Source organism: Rhinopithecus roxellana, chromosome 10, assembly GCF_007565055.1.
Source record: "Rhinopithecus roxellana isolate Shanxi Qingling chromosome 10, ASM756505v1, whole genome shotgun sequence".
NCBI lineage: Eukaryota > Metazoa > Chordata > Mammalia > Primates > Cercopithecidae > Rhinopithecus > Rhinopithecus roxellana.
Genome location: NC_044558.1, coordinates 45,732,434 through 45,751,528, shown reverse-complemented (window position 1 = coordinate 45,751,528; position 19,095 = coordinate 45,732,434). Strand labels below are relative to the sequence as shown.

The following is a 19,095-nucleotide window of genomic DNA, read 5'->3' as shown; positions in this document are numbered from 1 at the left end:
TTTTTTTTTTTTTTGAGACAGAGTCTCGCTCAGTTGCCCAGGCTGGAGTGCAGTGGTGCCATCTCTGCTCACTGCAAACCCTGCCTCCTGGGTTCACACCATTCTCCTGCCTCAGCCTCCCAAGTAGCTGGAACTACAGGTGCCTGCCACCATGCCTGGCTAATTTTTTGCATTTTTAGTAGAGACAGGGTTTCACCGTGTTAGCCAGGATGGTCTTGATCTCCTGACCTCGTGATCTGCCTGCCTTGGCCTCCCAAAGTGCTGGGATTACAGGCATGAGCCACCGTGTGTGGCCAAAACATGTTTTAAATGATTAAGTACATGAAAGGTATCATTACTGTTAGCAGAATAATAGAACGTCTTACTTCAATTCAGGAGAGCTGTACCAATTTACACTTCATCTCTCAGTTTATGAGTGAATGCTTCCTCAAATTCTAGACAATATTGGACGTGCAATAAACTCTAAACTCAAGCCTGCAGATAACTGAGAAACCAGATAAATGTTCAAACTTTGGGAATCAAAAATATTCAGCCAGTCTGGATTTTGCTCTATTTGGCTTCTGAACTAGATCTTGGACATGATGATTTGATATATATAGGACTCTACAAATGAAACTATGTTTTTAAAAATTGATTTGAGTGGACAGGTAGGCCTACCCTTGTGTAATACAGAGGTAAAATAATATACACATATGTACATGTATCTTGGCATTTGAGTGCTAGAGTTCAAACCCAGGCTCTGCAGGTGACTAAGGCGTGACTTGGGAAAGTTGCTTAATTTCCTTGTGGCTCTAACTTCTCACGTGTTTAATGGAAATAAAAATAGTAGCTTCAAGCCCAGGTGACTTGGTGACACCCTGTCTCTACACAAAAATTTTTAAAAACTGGGCACGGTGGTGTATACCTGTAGTTCCAGCTACTTGGGAGGCTGAGGTGGAAGGATCGCTTGAGCCCAGGAGATTGAGGCTGCAGTAAGCCATGTTCATGCCACTGTAATCCAGCCTGGGTGACACAGCAAGACTCCACCCCACCACCAAAAAAATGAGTGCCTTTAGCTGATAGAATTGGTCCCAGTGATAAATGAGATAATCCATGTAAATTACCTTAGAAGAGTAGCTGGCAGACAGTAAATGTCCAATATATGCCGGTTCTTATTATTAGGTTAAATCACATAAAATTCAAGAATTTTTACCTATTAAAAAAGACAATTTCAAGCAAGTGCAACCAATATTTATTAAAGTCACTCTATTTTAACTTCCTCTAAAAGTATAAACTCTTCTTGGTCAGGGTCTTTTTTTAAACTCACCCTCCACAGCACACAGCAGGATACCCTTCATATGTATGCAACAAAATGTCTAAATAATACAGATGAAGATTCAGAAATATCCTGATTTCAAAGAGCTCAAATTGCAATTCATCATGGATTCTGCAGTCAGACTACCTGAGTGTACACCTTGGCTCTACTGCCTACTAGCTGTGTGACCTCAGGCAAGTTATTTAACCTTTTTGTGATCAAGTTGCCATTTTTGTAAAATGAGAATATCAGTAGTGCTTATCTCATAGGGCTGTGAGAATTAAATTAGATAATGATAAAAAGTAATAAGCACAATGACTGGCACATGAGCAATACTTAATAAGCATTAACCATTTTCCTCTATTTTCTTCTGCTACTCCTCCTCCTTCCACCCCACCACCCCTTCTTCTTGTTTGGGTCATAATACAAGGTTTACAGACCAAAATATGATTTTAACATTCTGTAAGTAAGTAAATTTCTAATTCTAGCGATCAACTCTTTTCTCATTAGGGCATAAAGAGTAAAAGACCAGTAAAGTCCATCTGTGACAATTTTATACTTTTGATAAGTATTTAGGAGTCAGGGCTTAAGAAACGCAAAGCTGAATATATGAAGTAGCTGAAGAAATTGGGGGTGTTTATTATAAAGAAAAGATGATTTAAAGGGGATGGGAGCTGGTCTCAAATGCCTATGGTCTGATTTCAAATAAGAAAGGGGTTAAAACATACTCCAGTGACTCCAGAGGACAAGGAGAGGACCAAGACCAGGAATTACTGATGTGACCAGGATAATAGAAGTAGAGCTCCAATTGGGATTTTGGGTTCAGCTGTGTCTCTGGTAGTCTGTGGCACCCACTGGCATGCATGAGATGCCAGGGACCCACTAATGGGGAGTCTGTTTATGCAGTTGCCTAGGAAATAAGGGGGAAGGAAGTTAGAGGTACACATTTGTACTAAAAGATTCTAAGGCCTGACCCTAAGGACCAGGCCTGATTTCTACGGGGACATGGGCTGAAGGAAATTAACATTGGTGTATTTCACTGGGATCAGGGTATTAAGCCATGTGCCTGTATTAGTCTGTTTTGTGTTGCTATAACAGAATAGGCTGGGTAATTTTAAAAGAGTTTATTTGGCTCTTGATTCTGGTAGCTGGAAAGTCCAAGAGCATGGCACTAGCATCTGCTTGACTTCTGGTGAAGGCCTTGTGTTGTGTCACAACACGGCGGAAAAGCAGAAAGCAAGCGGGTGCGTGCCGACTAAGGGAAATGAGGGATTTTGTGGGGGCTTGGACTAGTGCATCAGGGTGTAGCTGAGAACGCTTGACCCACTTTCTAAGAACCCACTTTCATGGAGACTAATTCCGTCTCACAAGAGCAAGCACTCACCCACTACTGTGAGGGTGGTACCAATAGATTCATGAGGGATCTGCTCCCATGACCCAAACACCTCCCACTGGGCCCCACCTCCCAATACCACCACACTGGCAATTAAACTTCAAGAGGAGTTTTTGCAGGGACAAACTACACCTAAACCATTGCACTGCTTTAGGTAACAAGTGACAAAGTTCAATGCCAAATGAAGGAAAGGGGTAGACTCTTCTCCATTTCTGCACAGGACACCAAGCTGTTCTGAGGCCATAAGTCCTGTAGAGAATACAGGCCAGCTCGACCCTTGCGTGTTTTCAGCTTAAGAAGCATGGACAGATTGCACTCAGATCTGAGAAGCAGACTTCTCACCAGTGGCACCATGGGTCAGGATATCTCCATTCAGGATGGCGTGTGTGGAACTCTTCCAAGGACTCACAGAATTAGCTGCTCTTTCCAAGGGAAAAAGTATGAGTAAATGAAAGAGAGCCCCTACATGAACAATAAGGACAGGTCAGCACTTCAGAGTACAAATGCAAGGTAGGAATCTCCAAAAGTAAGCCCACAGACTGGTAGAGTCCAGGGATATTCAAGTTATACTGGGAAGACAGATTTGGACTCATTATAAAAACAACTTTCTATGATTAACAGAATCATATATATATACATATATATGATTATATAACTCATGATTAGTTAACTCATGTGATTTAACATATATATATTTAACTCATGATTTAACACACACACACACACACACACACACGCACACACACACATATATATATATATTTGAGATGGAGTTTCACTCTTGTTACCCAGGCTGGAATGCAGTGATGTGCCTCGGCTCATTGCAACCTCTGCCCCCCAGTTTCACATGATTATCCTGCCTCAGTCTCCCAAGTAGCTGGGATTACAGGTGCTCGCTACCACACCTGGCTAATTTTTGTATTTTTAGTAGAGATGGGGTTTTACCATGTTGTCCACGCTGATCTTGAACTCTTGACCTCAGGTGATCCACCTGCCTCGGCCTCCCAAAGTGTTGGGATTATAGGCATGAGCCATTGCGCCCATCCCAAAAATATTTTTTAAAGCCCACCTTAATGAGCTCCCTGCCACTGGGCATGTTCAACCAGAGGCTGAGAGACCACAATTCATTGATACTTTGGAGAAAGATTGAGCTCACTGAGTTGGATGAGCTCTGGAATCTCTTCCAACTCTGCTCTTCTATGTCTTCTAAAGATACAGCCAGAGAAGGCAAAGAAGAAATTGGATGAACATGGAGAGATAACTCAAAACTTGATTTCTGCCTAAATTTGAGCAATTACTTAAAAGAAAAAGAATATGTAATTGGTATGTAAGGAATCATTCACATTTTTAATGAGGCTAAGTTCTAACTTTTGATGAGTTTTAAGTGTATCAGTGGCAATAAATTTGGGAAACTTTATTTTCCAACCTACTGAATATAGTAATGGTCTATTGAAATGAGTGAGATAAAGATCACAAATGGGCTTCTGTTACACAGAGAGCACCTGCAGGCTAAAAAAAAAAAAATGTTGAGATGAAAAATTCCAGAAAGAAGTAACTTTTACATTGCCATCTGCTGGTTACTGCTGTAAGTGACAGCAATATAAATACAACCTCAAATCCTAATTGAGTTCTAACTGCGAATAAAAATATTGATTGCTTCAACGTGCTTCAAACATGCAGGAATCAAAGTAATTCTACATGTCTATTGGGATCCATCTGGTTATTGTCTAAAGTAGGAGATGTCCTGGCCTGGCACAGTGGCTCATGCCTGTAATCCCAGCACTTTGGGAGGCCAAGGTGGACTAATTACTGAGGTCAGGAGTTCAAGACCAGCCTGGTCAACATGCTGAAACCCTGTCTCTACCAAAAATACAAAAATTAGCCGGGCATGGTGGCTCCTGTAAACCCAGCTACTCAGGAGGCTGAGGTGAGAGAATCGCATGAACCCAGTAGACAGAGGTTGCAATGAGCTGAGACAGTGCCATTGCATCCCAGCTTGGGCAACAGAGCGAGACTCCATCTAAAAAATAAAAAATAAAAAAATAAAGTAGGAGATTTCCTATCTGGACTTGACTTCAGATGTGAATTCTCCCAGTGGTGCATCCATTATTGATACTGAAATAGCCCTTGGAAACAAGGCATCCTAAAAAGCCCTAAAATATACGTTTATTTGGGCCTGTCTTCAGCTCCCACAAACAAGTTTCCTCAAGGGTTGTTCTAGATGTTTCATGTGGAAGAGCTGACTTGCTCTGTCACCTGGTGGTATAGTGACATTTGTCATATTCATCTCCAAAGAATTAATGGCAAGTGGAAGACAGACTATATTAGGCCCAATTATCTCAAGTACATAAAAGCCATGAAGTTAAGCAGAGCAAAAGTTGTTCCACTTGTTAGTATCTTAGTTTGACAGTCTCAGGGTATGCTCTGAAGCACACCAGGAAGCCTATGCAGATAATGCACTCCTCCCACAGCTGAGTTAACGCTCCTTTCTCAGTACTTTCATTGCACCTTGTTCATACTGCAATTATAATACGTTTAATATTGTATTGTTAGATGGGTTATATCTGTTTCCACATTAGATTGTGATCCCTTTGAGGGCAAGCATCATATCCAATTTACATTAGTCTTGTTCATGTTCAGCCTGAGCTTTGGTATTAGATAGGACCTGAATAAATATTTACTGAGTGGAGGTCAAAAGAAGGAAGGGTGATAGGGAGGATGAGAAGGAGGAGGAGGATTCACTCTTCAAAATCAATGTTTCTATTCTCCACTTCATGTCTTAGCTTCAGAGTCAATTTTTTTTCAATTGTCTACTACACTTTGCAATCTGAATGTTCAGTAGGAAATATGTATCCAGGAATTTCCAAATGGATCCCCATGTGTTTGCAGCCCAAACTGTTCTGCCCTTACTGCAGTAATTGATTTCTTAGTTACGACATCATTATCCATGCAACAGTCTCAGAGTCATCCTCTATTCTCTCATTTCCATTAACACCCATGCTCAATAAGTCCTGTTGATTACACTTTCCCTCCCTCTCCACTGCCTGCCTTGGTTCAGGTGCTCCTCACCTTTCGTGGTATCTCAGATAATTTCGAATTGGCTCCTTGTCCTTCGTCAAGCATCCCATCATCTACCTCCATCTGTCCCCAAAGTTACCACTCATAGACAGAACTGTTGAATATCCCTGGACTTTACCAGTCAATAGGCTTACATTTAGAGAGTCCTACCTTACATTTATACTCTGAAGTGCTAACTTGTCCCTTCTATTGCTCCTGTAGTAACTCTGTTTCATTTACTCTTACTTTTTCCCTTGCAAAGACCAGCTAATTCTGTGAATTCAGATACAACATAATTATCTACTTTTAAGCATTCAATGACTGATTATCTATAAGACAAAGTCAACTGTGGCATAACTAAGTTGTCATAATCTTTCCCAAACTTATTTCTTAGACCCATATTCCTCAGTTCTATTCCATAAAAACTACCGTTCTAAATAATTGTCATTTTCCAATTATACCAATGATTCTCAGTTATATGTACTTCCCTATGGGTTATTCATTATACTTAAAGTGTTCACCTCAACCCCACCTGCCTTGGCCACTCTGCCTACTAAACATCTTTCACGACTCAGGTCTGCTGTTACCTCCTTGGTGATGTCTTCTCCAGCAGGTAAGTAATTGCAAATTTACCTGATCAGGAGCAAAATCCTCAGTTTTATACTCCCATAGCATCTTTCTTAGGGCATTATGACCTATATGAAGTCTCTCTACAAATTAGGTGGCAGTTCCCCCTCTGGACAGAGGCAGCTCTGTATCCAAACTTGAGAAGTGAGGTGTGGGCTGGATTTCAGCTCCCACTTGCCCCTTTGGTTGGGTTCCCATATACATACATAATATCACAGTTACTATGATTGCCTTAATGATGGCACAGTCTTCTCCCCAGCTGGTGACTTCCTGAAGCCAGTTAGATCAGTTAAAACTTGTATTTTTAGGACCAAGGACATAGTAAGCACTGAAAAATGTTCTTTGAATTGTTGTTTTTTGGAATGAGAAGATATTCCAAAAGTTGTCAGAGCAGATCTGAGGAAAGTCTCTGAAGTATATAAATATGTAGTGTATATAAATAGGTAAGTGTTCTTACCTATGTGGTCTTGGGCAAGTAACTTAATTTCCTTCTTCTCTTGTTTCCTGGTCTACAAATTGGGGATAACAAGAAATGCTTGTCTCAGGTTACTATGAAGATTCACTGAGAGGTGATCTGTAAAGCACTCAGAAGAGTGCCTGGCCCAGAGTATATACCATGTAACTAATGACAGTAATAGGATACACAAAGGGTATTCGGAGGTGAATCTTTTAAAATTTGGCAACAAACAATACAATTTTGGAGAAGAGAATCTTTATGCTTCGATTTCTGAAAATCTGGAGACAGATCGTGCATTTGTAGAAATATATTACTATTAATGTTAAATGACTGCAGATGTTTTAGTTCAGAGATAGAATCATAACATTTTAGAATTTGAAAGTTTAGAGATAATCCAAATTGCTTTTCTTATACATAAAAGTGTTGGGGCCCAAATGGGTTAAGTGAGCTTTCCACAGTGTTTCTCCATCTGGCCCTCATCACACGTCCAGCCTCATGTCATCATCTCTCCCCTGCCCCCAGTCCCCAATGTTCTCCCTTCCACACACCAAGTTCCAGCCTCATTAACATTTCCCAGAATGCACTTTCACAACTCTGTTGCCCCTGCTTGTGATAGCCTTTCTCCCTATGCCTTCCTCCCATCTCAGCTCATTAAACAACTTCACGAACATCCTTTGAGCTCCAGTTCCACTGTTACATGTCTCCTTGGTGAAGCCTTCCTCTACTCCCCCAGCCCAAACTAGGTGCATCCCCCTCTGTGCTCCTAGAGCTCTGTGTTCATACATCTATTTCGCACTTGTCAGAGCAAGGGCTCTGGATCCTGGCTGCCCAGGTTTAAATCCCAGCTCTGACACTTACTAGTTGTGTGACCCTGGTCCTCTGTGCCTCAGTTGCCTTATCTGTCCAATGGGAATCATAATGAGACCTACCTTGCTTATTCATTCAGTCAACAAATAATTATCAGCTGCCTACTATGTGCCAGGAGCTGTTCCAGGACCTGGAGATATATGATGAACAGGACCAAGCCCTTGTCCTTACATTGAATGAATGAGTTAATAAATTAAAACCTATTATAATCAAGTATTACCATTATTCTAAGAGCCATGAAGAAATATACAGCAGAGTAGGAGACTCAGAGTGATGGAAGGAATGGTGGCTGTTTTATTAGAGAGGGGAGTCGGGGAAGGCTCTCAGAGGAGTGACATTTAATCAGAGACATGGGGGAAGCCAGGGAGCAAGCCCTGCAGAAATCTGAAGGGAGTGCATTCTAGGCAGAGGAAACTTCACGTGCAAAGGCCCTGAGGCAGGAAAGGTGAGCTTGGGGTTGGGAGACAGGATAGCTAACAGGGCTATTGCCAAGTCAATGAAGCAGAGCAGAGGAAATGAGGCACTCCTTATTCCTGGCACCAAGATTTTCAGATTTTTATCTTCTAAATATTTCTCCAACCTGTTTTTCCTCCTCTTCAACCCTGATCTCTCAATCCCAGATTTCTCTCCTTACAGTTGAGCTACCCTCAAAACTACCCTCTACTCTGTGATGGGATAATCTAAACATGTATCTCCAACCCCATTTTCCGCTGCTTTCTAATTTTTCATTATCTGACCTGCCACTGCTTATAGACTAAAGTCCCAGATGCCGTCACATGATGGACAAACCCCTCTAGAAGATAACCCTGGTTACCTCTCCACTTCCTACCTTGTACTGCACACTCCAACCACACCAAAGTACCAGTTCCCCCAGAAAACTCTATTTCTGGTCTCTATGCCTTGCCTCAAGCTGTTTCCTTTCCCTAAAAACCATCCCCTCTTCCACACTTTTGCTTGGCTAACTCCATAGTGAGACTCAGCTCTGGAGTTACTTCTCCTCTATGCCCACATCATCACCTGGGAGTACTTCAGTACTTCCACAACATCACTTTGCAGGAATTGTTAAGAGGATATGCTTATATATCTGTCTCTCCAGTTGGCTTCTAATTTTCTCAAGAGCAGAGAACTGGTTCTTAATCATGTTTTACCGCCAGGGCATGATTTGCGTTCTGGTCCAGGGCAGCTAAGCAAACTACATTCACCTCCTTTCTCATGCTGTCAGCTTAGGAACTTAACCTCCTGCCACTGTCCCTTTGTCCCAGACCTACAACACACAGCTGCCCTGTGAATGGGTTTCAAAAGATGCCTAACAATTTCCAAGATTCTTTCATCACATTCATCTAAAAAATCCAAAAAGAAGATAAAATGTACAGTTCAGAAGGACAGACATCCATATGTCTAGCTGAGAAAAACAGGGAAGGACAGTAATTGTCCTGTGACTTTAGAGTTTGTGCTAATAGTAAGTTTTAAAAGGAAATCAAATATTTGAAGATGCAGGCTTATTTTAAATAAATCCATTTCCAGTGTTCAGCTTCTCATTTTGTAAACTTAAGGATCACTTGCCAACTTTAATTTCTATACTTCTCTTGTACTTTTCCTGGTACTTAAAAAGGTAGTGTAGAAGTTGAGAATAGATGCTAAGTCAATTCTTTTTCCAATTAACATATTATTTTCCTTATTTAAGCTCCCTTTTATGTTATGTTCAAAGTTCTAGACTCCATTAAAAAATGAAATTATTTTTAGTTCTATGTATACACAAAAAGAATTTTTTTATAGTTCCAGGCTCTAATCACACACACACACACACACACACACACACACACACACACACACCCCATCCTGGAGCTGAGAGCTGAGACTAATCATTGCAACTCTTTTGAAAGTTTATTGAGAAAGAAGAGCTAAATGAGGGTTGTGGAAAAACTGTTGCCGACCCAAGACATACTCAACAATTTACTCAATACAAATTTGCAAGATGTTGAGTCTACTCTATCCATAGCCAAGAAGAGAGAAACTTCCCTGATTTGTTTCTATCTTCTACTTCTCTTCCCCGAGATTCTCTCTTCATTATTTGGCCCTGACCTCCCTTCACCAGGCTTCCATTACTTTTCAGATGAGATACAAAGCCCCTTACGATCACCTAGAATATGTTTTCACCTCTAAGACCTCTAAGCCTTAGGACATCCTGAGCTCTCCCCTGGGAAGGCATTTTCCTCCCTTGTTGATGGAACTCATCCTTTGGGATTAATTCAAACATCACCTGGTCAGTGAGCTCAGCGAAGTGGCCCTGGCTCCCTTCCTTCCCCAGGCAGGAAGAAGAGTGGCTTCCTTTGGGCACCCAGCCAATCCTGTACTTCCTAACCTCATTTGGATGAGCGAGATTAATATTTGTTTTCTAGAGTACAAGCTCCTAGAGGGCAGGTACTGGGTTTATTTCTCTTTGTATGCTCTGCACCTAGCTCTGTATTTGTTGATTGAGTGCTTGAGTCGGAGAGAAAGGCTGCACGGGAGAACAACTTGCCATCCACCAAGGTTCTATAGGAATGTAAGCAAGGCACTCACACGTAACTTTACGGAATTGGCTAAATTACTGCAGTAAAAGAAGCTCTGAACTGACAAGGCCTCCTCCAGAGGTCCGGCAACAGGATAAGGGATATTTTCGCGGAACTCAGTCCTCAAAGTTTTTCCCTAACCACACCCATCTTATTCATCAGGGACAATTAAGTTAAATCAGTTCGATCCAAAACAAAATGCTTTGTTGGATATCATACCTTTCTGCTTCACCACAACAATTTCAAAGATTTTATTTGTGCAAGCCATTTAGAATCAGGAATAAATAGGGGGGGTGCCCGTGGAGGGTTTGTTTACATGCTTTTACACCACCATGAAAGGAAGACATACCAGAGTTTACATATATGCCATGTAAATTGCCATAGAACCAGATGTGGCTTACAAGGTACCTTGTAACTCATCTCCTCTAAGCAATAAAGGCCTTTTTTCCTTCTGGCAAAAGTTTGAGAAACTTACTGCTGTTTTCTATCAGCAGATACAACAGATGGCTGGCACATGCCTGCTTTGCTAAATGAAATGGGCTCTCTGCAGAATTACTCTTTGATCCCTAGTGGCATGTCTACAACACCACAATGCAAAATACCACAGCATAGCAGAATCTAAACATTAAAGGTTTAAAGTTGTGCTTTTGATATGAGTACCTCCTGAAAAAAATTCATGCCTACAGTATGTAAACATATTCACATTCCCACTTTGAAACCATGGAACAGGGGTCAGAAAATGAGGCATTTCCTCCATTTGGTGACATAAAACCACTACTAAGGTATGATGGCAAACCCCAGGAGTGCAAAGGTATGAAACCACTTGGGTCGTAACTACCAAAACAATCATAACTCTATTAGGAAAAAATGTAGACAGTACACATTAAGGGAGTTCCGTAATAATAAGTGTTACCATAACTGCAAGGTTGGAAAGAAGTATTTAAGGGTGTTTGACAGTTCCTTTGAAGTTGGAGGGGGAATTCTTGAATTAAAATTTACCCTATTTTTATTTTTTTGGTTTATGTCAAGGGGAGAAAGAAAGGGGAAAAAAAAATACTTTTAATATAAGTCTCTAACTCCAGTCCAATGGGAAACTTGAGACTGCAAACTGTAGCCAATTTAATGGGACCAGTGTTACATCATATCAAACACTATATTACAGAAACAGATCGGTAGGATGATTCTGTTTTTTATAAAATTAGCAATTGTGTGAGTCCATTGTCAGATAAATGGCCTGTTTCTGTTTTCCCTTTTTTCCAGTGGTGCTTTTCTCACTTTAAAGCTGAATTTGGATGATACTGACTGGAATCATTCACAAAGACACCAGTGTCCAGACAAAGTTCTTAAGCCTTTGTTATATTTGATTTTTAAATTATTATTGTTGTTACTTCTGACAGTCTTCAATAATTCAAGACTTTTTTAAAATTGATAGGGAGCTAGGCTAGTGTCACTAACTCATTTGTAATAAACCTTACATGTAGGAAAATGTTTCACTTGATACGCTCTCTCTTCAGCATATCTAATATTTTCTATTTTCAGTGGTTATACATAAAAACAAACACATTCCTGCAGTTTAACTCCATAAAGTCAGTTATTATACAATATATACATGACCTCCCACATCCCCAGGGCAGGAGACAAAATTCTCCTGTTCTTTTCCTGTATCCACAGCAACACTCAGTTTTGTTTTTAAACATCTGTAGATTCAGAAAAACGAAGCTACCCCACTGACTTTTAGTGGTTATAAGAATTCTGCACACTATACACTATAAAAAGCTCACTTTAAGATCTGGACCTGTTGGTACAGATGTCTAGCGCTTGCCTAGCAATCTAGGTGGTAGGTTTGAAATTAATATTGATTGATTATCATCACCCAGAGAATTTCTATTCCATAGACACCAATTTCACTCCAACCCTTGCCATCCATCTTAGAAATCCAGGCCCTTGGTCACAAGGAGGTTGGAAAGCTAGTACAGATGGCTCAGCATAAATCCACTGTCACTGCTAAAACAAAACAAAACAAAACAAAACAAACAAACAAAAAAGCAACATCAAAAGGGATGCCCTGTTGTTAACTAAGTACTAGATTCATAGTACCTTAGCATATTTATGCAGGTGATAGAACATATTATAGTTATCAAGATCAAGTCTATGAGACCCTTGTAAGTAAAGATCTATTTATATAACCTACCTAAATAAAAACATTTTGGTCTTACACCAAATTGGTTCATATGGAAATCAGCAGTGGCCTAATGTTTGATTCTGATTTGTCTAACAAAACTTCTCATTAAATTTTTACTTGAAAGTCATTGGGCTTAGAAAGGGTTATTTTCCAAATAAAATGTTTAATTAGTGCCTTATTTAGAAAAACTAAAATTATTGCTCATGGCCCCTGCCTGTCTCAAATTTAGAGAAAAAGAATAAAGCATGCCTCATTGAAAAATATCATCTATTGAAAAGCTTTACCCAGGAATAAAGAGTATTTTCCCTTAATTACTAAAAATCCATTAAGGCTAAGCTTTTGCAGTAGAAATTCTTCTCTCATCTAAAAGCCTTGAGAAGAGGCATGTCAGAAAATGAGTATCAGGTTAAATGGAGACAAAGTTGTCCATGAAAAATGGGAATTGCAGGGAGCGGGAGAATTCAGGAAAAATGATTTCAGGCAAGAAAGATTTGGGCAGACCTCAAAAGAAATTGATGAGAATCTGATGAGCATTAATAAATTCTTTGGTCTCCGTAGTTATGATGACCCATGACAGTCATTGGTGTTATCATTTTGTTGAGTGATAAGCAGTGTAAAAATGATACCAGATAATAAATTATTTATAATACAAAATATCATACAATTTTAAACTCACACACTTTTTATACACATGTGATGTAAAATATTTTTTAAAATTATAAATGAATTCATTGTAGAAAAACCAAAACATAATAGATGAAGATGTAACTGGTATTTACATCTTGGAAGATCAGATGTTGATGGGATGATTTTTTCTATGTCTGCCAACATATTTTGTAATGGAATCAAACAGAATATACTATATTATAGACCAAGGGTCCCCAACCCTTGGGCCACATATCAGTGCTGGTCCATGGCCTGTTAGGAAACAGGCCGCAAAGCAGGAGGTGAGCAGTGGGTGACTGTTCCCCATCGCTTGCATTACCTCCTGAGCTCTGTCTCCTGTTAGATCAGCAGTGGCATTAGGTTCCCATAGAACTGTGAACGCTGTTGTGAACTGCACATGTAAGGGATCTAGGTTATGCACCTTTTATGAGAACCTAATGCCTGATCATCTGTCACTGTTTCTTATCACCCTCAGATGGAACCACCTAGTTGCAGGAAAACAAGCTCAGGGCTCCCACTGATCCCACATTATGATGAGTTGTATAATTATTTCATTATATATTACAAGGTAGTAATAATAGAAATAAAGTGCACTATCAATGTGATGCACTTGAATCATCCTGAAACCATCCCCCTTCCCTGGTTCATAGAAAAATTGTCTTCTGCCAGGCGTGGTGGCTCACACCTATAATTCCAGCACTTTGGGAAGCCGAGGTGGGCGGATCACAAGGTCAGGAGTTTGAGACCAGCCTGGCCAACATGGTGAAACCCCGTTTCTACTAAAAATACAAAAATCAGCTGGGCGTGGTGGCACGTGCCTGTAATCCCAGCTACTCAGGAGGCTGAGGCAGGAGAATCGCTCGAACCTGGGAGGCAGAGGTTGTAGCGAGCCAAGATCACCCCACTGCACTCCAGCCTGGGCGACAGAGCGAGACTCTGTCTCAAAAAAAAAAAAAAAAAAAAAAAAAATAGTCTTCCATGAAACCAGACTTTGGTGCCAAAACAGTTGGGGACCACTTTTATAAACTACTTAATTTGCATGAGAATCTTCCCATGGCCCCAAATGGATGTCTAGAATATCCTTACAACTGCTTCATTTCATTCTTCTGCCACTATTGCTGGATCCTAAGTTGTATCTATTTTTTAATTTTTATAAACAGCATGATGAGGAACACTCTTGGACCTAAATTTTTATTTATGTCTGTGCTTATTTCCTTGGCATGAATCTCTGGATGTAAAATTGTCCAGTCAAAAAGTCTATATCCTGCCTTTTGCCATCACAGTCTAACAGCCCTGCAAAAAGGTTTACATGCACATCAGCAGCATGTGATAATGCACTGTTCTCCACATACTAAAACCACTTCTAAAAGATCTGACCAAGTTGATGTGGGGAAATGAATTTCACTGTAATTTTTATTTGCATTTGTTGGAAGTGGAACATGAGATGCATTTTAAGTGGCCCAAGAACACTTTGGGTTACTGTAGTGGTCCCCCATCTTTTGGGCACCAGGGACTGGTTTTGCGGAAGACATTTTTTCCATGGACCAGGCGGTGGAGGAATAATTTCCGGATGCTTCAAGCACATCATATTTATCATGCACTTTATTTCTTTTATTATTACATTGTAATATGTGATAAAATAAGCATAAAACTCACCATCATGTATAATCAGTGGGAGCCCTAAGCTTGTTTTCCTGCAAATAGACAGTCCCATTTGGAGGTGATAGGAGACAGTGACAGATCATCAGGCATGAGATTCTTATAAGGAGTGTGCAGCCTAGATCTGTCGCATGTGCAGTTCACAATGGGGTTCACAATCCTTTGAGAATCTTATGCTGCTGCCAATCTGACAGGAGGCGGAGCTTAGTCAGTAAGGCGAGTGATGGGGATCATCTGTCAATACAGACAAAGCTTCACCTCCTGCTGTGCAGCCCAGTTCCCAACAGGCCATGGACCAGCACTGGTCTGTGGCCCAGAGGCTGGGGACCCTTCATTACTGGACCAATAATTTATTGGAAGTAAGTAACACTTTACTGCTTCTATAAGGTCTTCAATCCTGAGGTTATTTTAATGTTGTCCACATGTTGCTAAAGCACTTAAATATAAAATTTAAAACTTCATTAATCAGCCATGTGTTTTGTTTATGTATTGCTGAAATGCCTAAACATTTGATATCATTTGGATGAAATAATCAGATAATGAAATGAAATCTTCATTTTCCATGTAAATGTTTTGATGTGGTTTGGCTTTAGCCATAGATGTCTTTCAAAATACTTAATTGGTATTGAAGTCATTTTTCCCATCTTCAGAATTTCTGTGCATTTCAAAAATGATAGTGCTGGGATCACATAACTTTAGTGAGCAAAATTAGCCATACTTAAATGATATTAAAAATAAAAAAATAATATTTTAAAGCATCTTGCTGCTTGGTATTGTGTAGATTATTCCCCCTCCCCACTTTTCCCCAGAAAGCAGATTTTATATAGTAAGTTGTGGCAACCTATTCAAAGCCTAATAAGTAGAGAGAGAAAGGTAGCTTAATTGAGGTGCTAACATTGTCCTGCATCATTAGATCATTCACATAGGTGAGCAACACTCAAGCAGGAGAAAAAAATATTACAAACTTCATCTTCATGCCAGTTCCACTCTCCTCCCTAATCCCTTACAGGACATATTCCCAAGATTGTATGACATGTCAGTCCATTTTGTACTCACCAATATGCCAATATTTGCAAACAAGCATTATACTATTAAGCAATAGGGGAGGCAACATGGAATTTAAGCCTTTGCTTCAAATTCTATTCTTCAGCAGACAAACACAAGTAAGAAAGAGATAGACAGAGGAGGGAGGGAGGGAGAGAGGGACAGGGGGAGAGAGAGAGAGAGCGAGCGAGAGAGAGCTATTGGCACTTTCTGCTTCTCCTACAGTTAACCAGTTACCAAACCCTTTCAGCTGGAGGGGTGTAGTTCAAGCTACCTTTTAGTAGTTCTTATGAACCCATAAAGGTATAGGTTAAAAAATGTCTTTTCAGAAATATAGAATTAATTGGCCATTTAGTTAATGATCATCTGATGAGTGGTCGACCACAACTAAACAGATTCAGCTGAAAAGGAGATAATGAAAGGCCATTCATTGGTTTATTACTGATTTCACAATATTCCCTACTTAATTGTTTATAAAGTATCTATGAAGAGGGACTTGTAGGGAGAAAAGGAATAATCTCCCTATAGAGCAATAGAAACCTCAATGAGCCTATCTGCAAAATGGGAGTATTAACAACAGATGACTTTCCTGTTATAAACCTCAATGAATCCAAAACCTCAATTTTTTTTTTTAACCACATAGCAATGGAAGTGTTGAAGGGTCTAGATTTGATCATTTCAGAAGAAGAAGAAAAAGAGAACAGACTTGAGGGGAAAAAGACAGCTAAAATGGTCATGTCTATACCATAACAGGTAATTAGAGGGAAACAAAGTGGTTTCTCAATTCAAAATAGTTATTTTTTTATAAAGTGTTTTCTGTATCACATTCTTCTTGAAAAAATCATTTAAGGAACTTTAGAATAAAAAGACCTCAAAATGTGGTTTTAATTATAATTATAATGATTTTCATAGTAGACACATTTTACCAACTAATAAGCCCAATGATTTTCATAGTAGACACATTTTACCAACTAATAAGCTAAAGAATTTATTACTTACCATTTGTCCTCTAGAGTAAATTCTCCAATTGTACAAAAGAAATTAAATTCACACAAGCATTTTATTCTTTCTTTCTAAAATTAGAAGCCATAAAATGTACAAAAGGTAACATATAAAAGATGGTAATGTGCTAAGGAATAAAAGGAATGCTTCTTCATAAAAAATAGATTGCAGTTTTCTTTTCCATATGAAAGCATTTAAAATGGTAACTTGAAAACATAGGCTGCAATATTTTACAACTTTCTTACATGACACCTTATGGGTCTAACTTCTACCAGAAATATGCAACATTCATATTCCAGTGAATAACATTCAACATACTGGCTTTTTAAAAGTGCACAATGTCAGAAATACTTATAGACTTTAAAATTTGTTGTAAAGTATAAAGAATGTCACAAGTGATTAGAAACTACTATGGGAAAAGAATATTTTAAGTATGTTAAATTTTAATGTCAATGATTACAGAAACACAGTGATGTTGGTGCTGCAAATCTTTATATTTCCAGCAGCCTCAGGACACTGAGTCTTATCAGAATAGTGGGCTTAGGCACATGGCTTACTCTTTTCTTTTGAAAATCATTAATTTATATGGCAACTTGAAATAAATGGAAATTAATTCTTTATTTGCTTTGGCAATCAGATGAGAAATTTCTCTTAATAACTGTAAAATGTGCCACGCTACACACTGTACAGTACTATTTCCACCTGCCATAAGGCAGTGGAAATATTAAAGGGTAATTTTCTCAGAACTTACCTGCCCTGCAGCTTGCCAGGTAAAATTCATGGAATGGATATTGACAGGAATAGCTGGCATTCTCTGTTGCGCTTTTCTGAAATCATGTGTAAAAGGTGCCATTTTCCCCTCTGAAACAATCAGGATATCTTCTTCAAATCCTGGTTTTTAAAATAATACAACGATCAAACCAGGCAGACTTGAAATCATCTAAATCAGAAGTTTCAAGCAAAAAGAAAACTAAATAATTAGTATGGGTCATTTCTGTTCACAAGGCATCTGCCTTCGGTACCATCAACGCTACTAAGATTAACTGTTCTCCGTGGATGATGAGAATGATGTCAACAGACCCATGCTTTCACGGAAAAGGGATGGACATGGAGTTAACCGATGCAAACAAATGCTGGGTGCATCTAAAAACGCAGGGCTATAAAAATTAACAACAGCACGATCAGAACACTAGATCAGCTTTGGTTTCTTAAAAGAGAAGTTTATAAGCTTTCAGATGGAAAATCTCTAATTAAAAGGTGGGAACACTCTTTTATGGAAATTAAGTTTTAAAACACACGAAATGCAGGTATCCCTCCTTCTTGAAGAGTGGAGAGAGGAGGACATAGGCAGGGGAAGGCGCTGGACGCGGGGGCCTTACCTATGAGTACTCTCGCCTGGTGAGCATCGATCCACAGGTACAGGCTCTCCTCCCGCGGCTGCCCGGCCTCAGCCCGTAGTGCCAACAGGCACAGGAGGATGCTCCAGAGCCAGAGAGCGGCGGCAGCGAAGGCGCTCCTCCGGGCCATGCTGCTCAGGACCTCCTCGCTGCGGGGGAAACTCCTCGTGCCGCACCTACGCAACCTGGGGCCGTCAGATCCTCGGCTGCGCTGCAGCTCCCTCAGCCTGAGCTGTTCCCGCTTAGACGGCTGGGACCGTCGCTTCCCAGCCTGGGTGCCAAGGAGCCTGCGAGAGCAGGAGGAGGAGGGGGCAGGCAGGACGGGGGAGGCTGGGGGGGGGGGGGGCAACGGGCGTGAGCCGTGCAAGAAGATGGGGCGCGGGCGGGAGTGGGGGTGGCAGAGACGTAAGACTGGCAAAGCTGGCGAGGCCGGCAGTCAGCGGGGCAAATAGAGCGAGAACAGAAGAGCGGGAAGGGCTGGCGCAAGCGAGGTGCGAGCGAAGAGTGGGGCCTGCAAGGCCCGGGCGGCCGCCACTTGGGGGCGCTGTGGGGGTCCCCCGGGGGCGGGGCCGCGCGGGACCCCTGAGTCAGCGTTCACAGCGCGGTGAGCCCAGTGCAGCGCACGCGAAGTGGGCGTGTAGGGCTGGCGAACCCGGAGAAGGGCACTCAGAGACCCCTGGGACGTCACTCGCCTAGGGCCAAGGGAGGCTTCGCGGGAGGGAAATGGGGAGAGCAGACAATGCTGGGCTTGACTGAGCGCTGATGATGGTGATGGTGAAGAGGGTGATGACTCCTATTCCTCCTCCGGCGCTCACTGAAGGCGCAAATTGCCCATCGTCTCCCTTTCAGCCGGCAGGATTCCTCTCTCCGCCAACCCTATGCGCTCTGTTCTGCGATT

The 19,095-nt window shown here is 40.8% G+C and overlaps 1 protein-coding gene across 1 annotated transcript in view; it reads right to left on the bottom strand.

Annotated features, from left to right (window-relative positions):
• WIF1 (WNT inhibitory factor 1) overlaps positions 1–18,703 on the bottom strand; it is a 71,851-nt gene extending 53,148 nt beyond the window's left edge. The window contains exons 1-2 of the mRNA XM_010386909.2: positions 18,180–18,703; positions 17,552–17,691 (exon numbers count right to left, since the gene is read on the bottom strand). Of these exons, the coding sequence (XP_010385211.1) occupies positions 17,552–17,691; positions 18,180–18,327 (288 nt within the window). The 5' untranslated portion in view covers positions 18,328–18,703. The remainder of the gene's footprint in view (positions 1–17,551; positions 17,692–18,179) is intronic.
• Between the last annotated feature and the right edge of the window lie 392 nt (positions 18,704–19,095).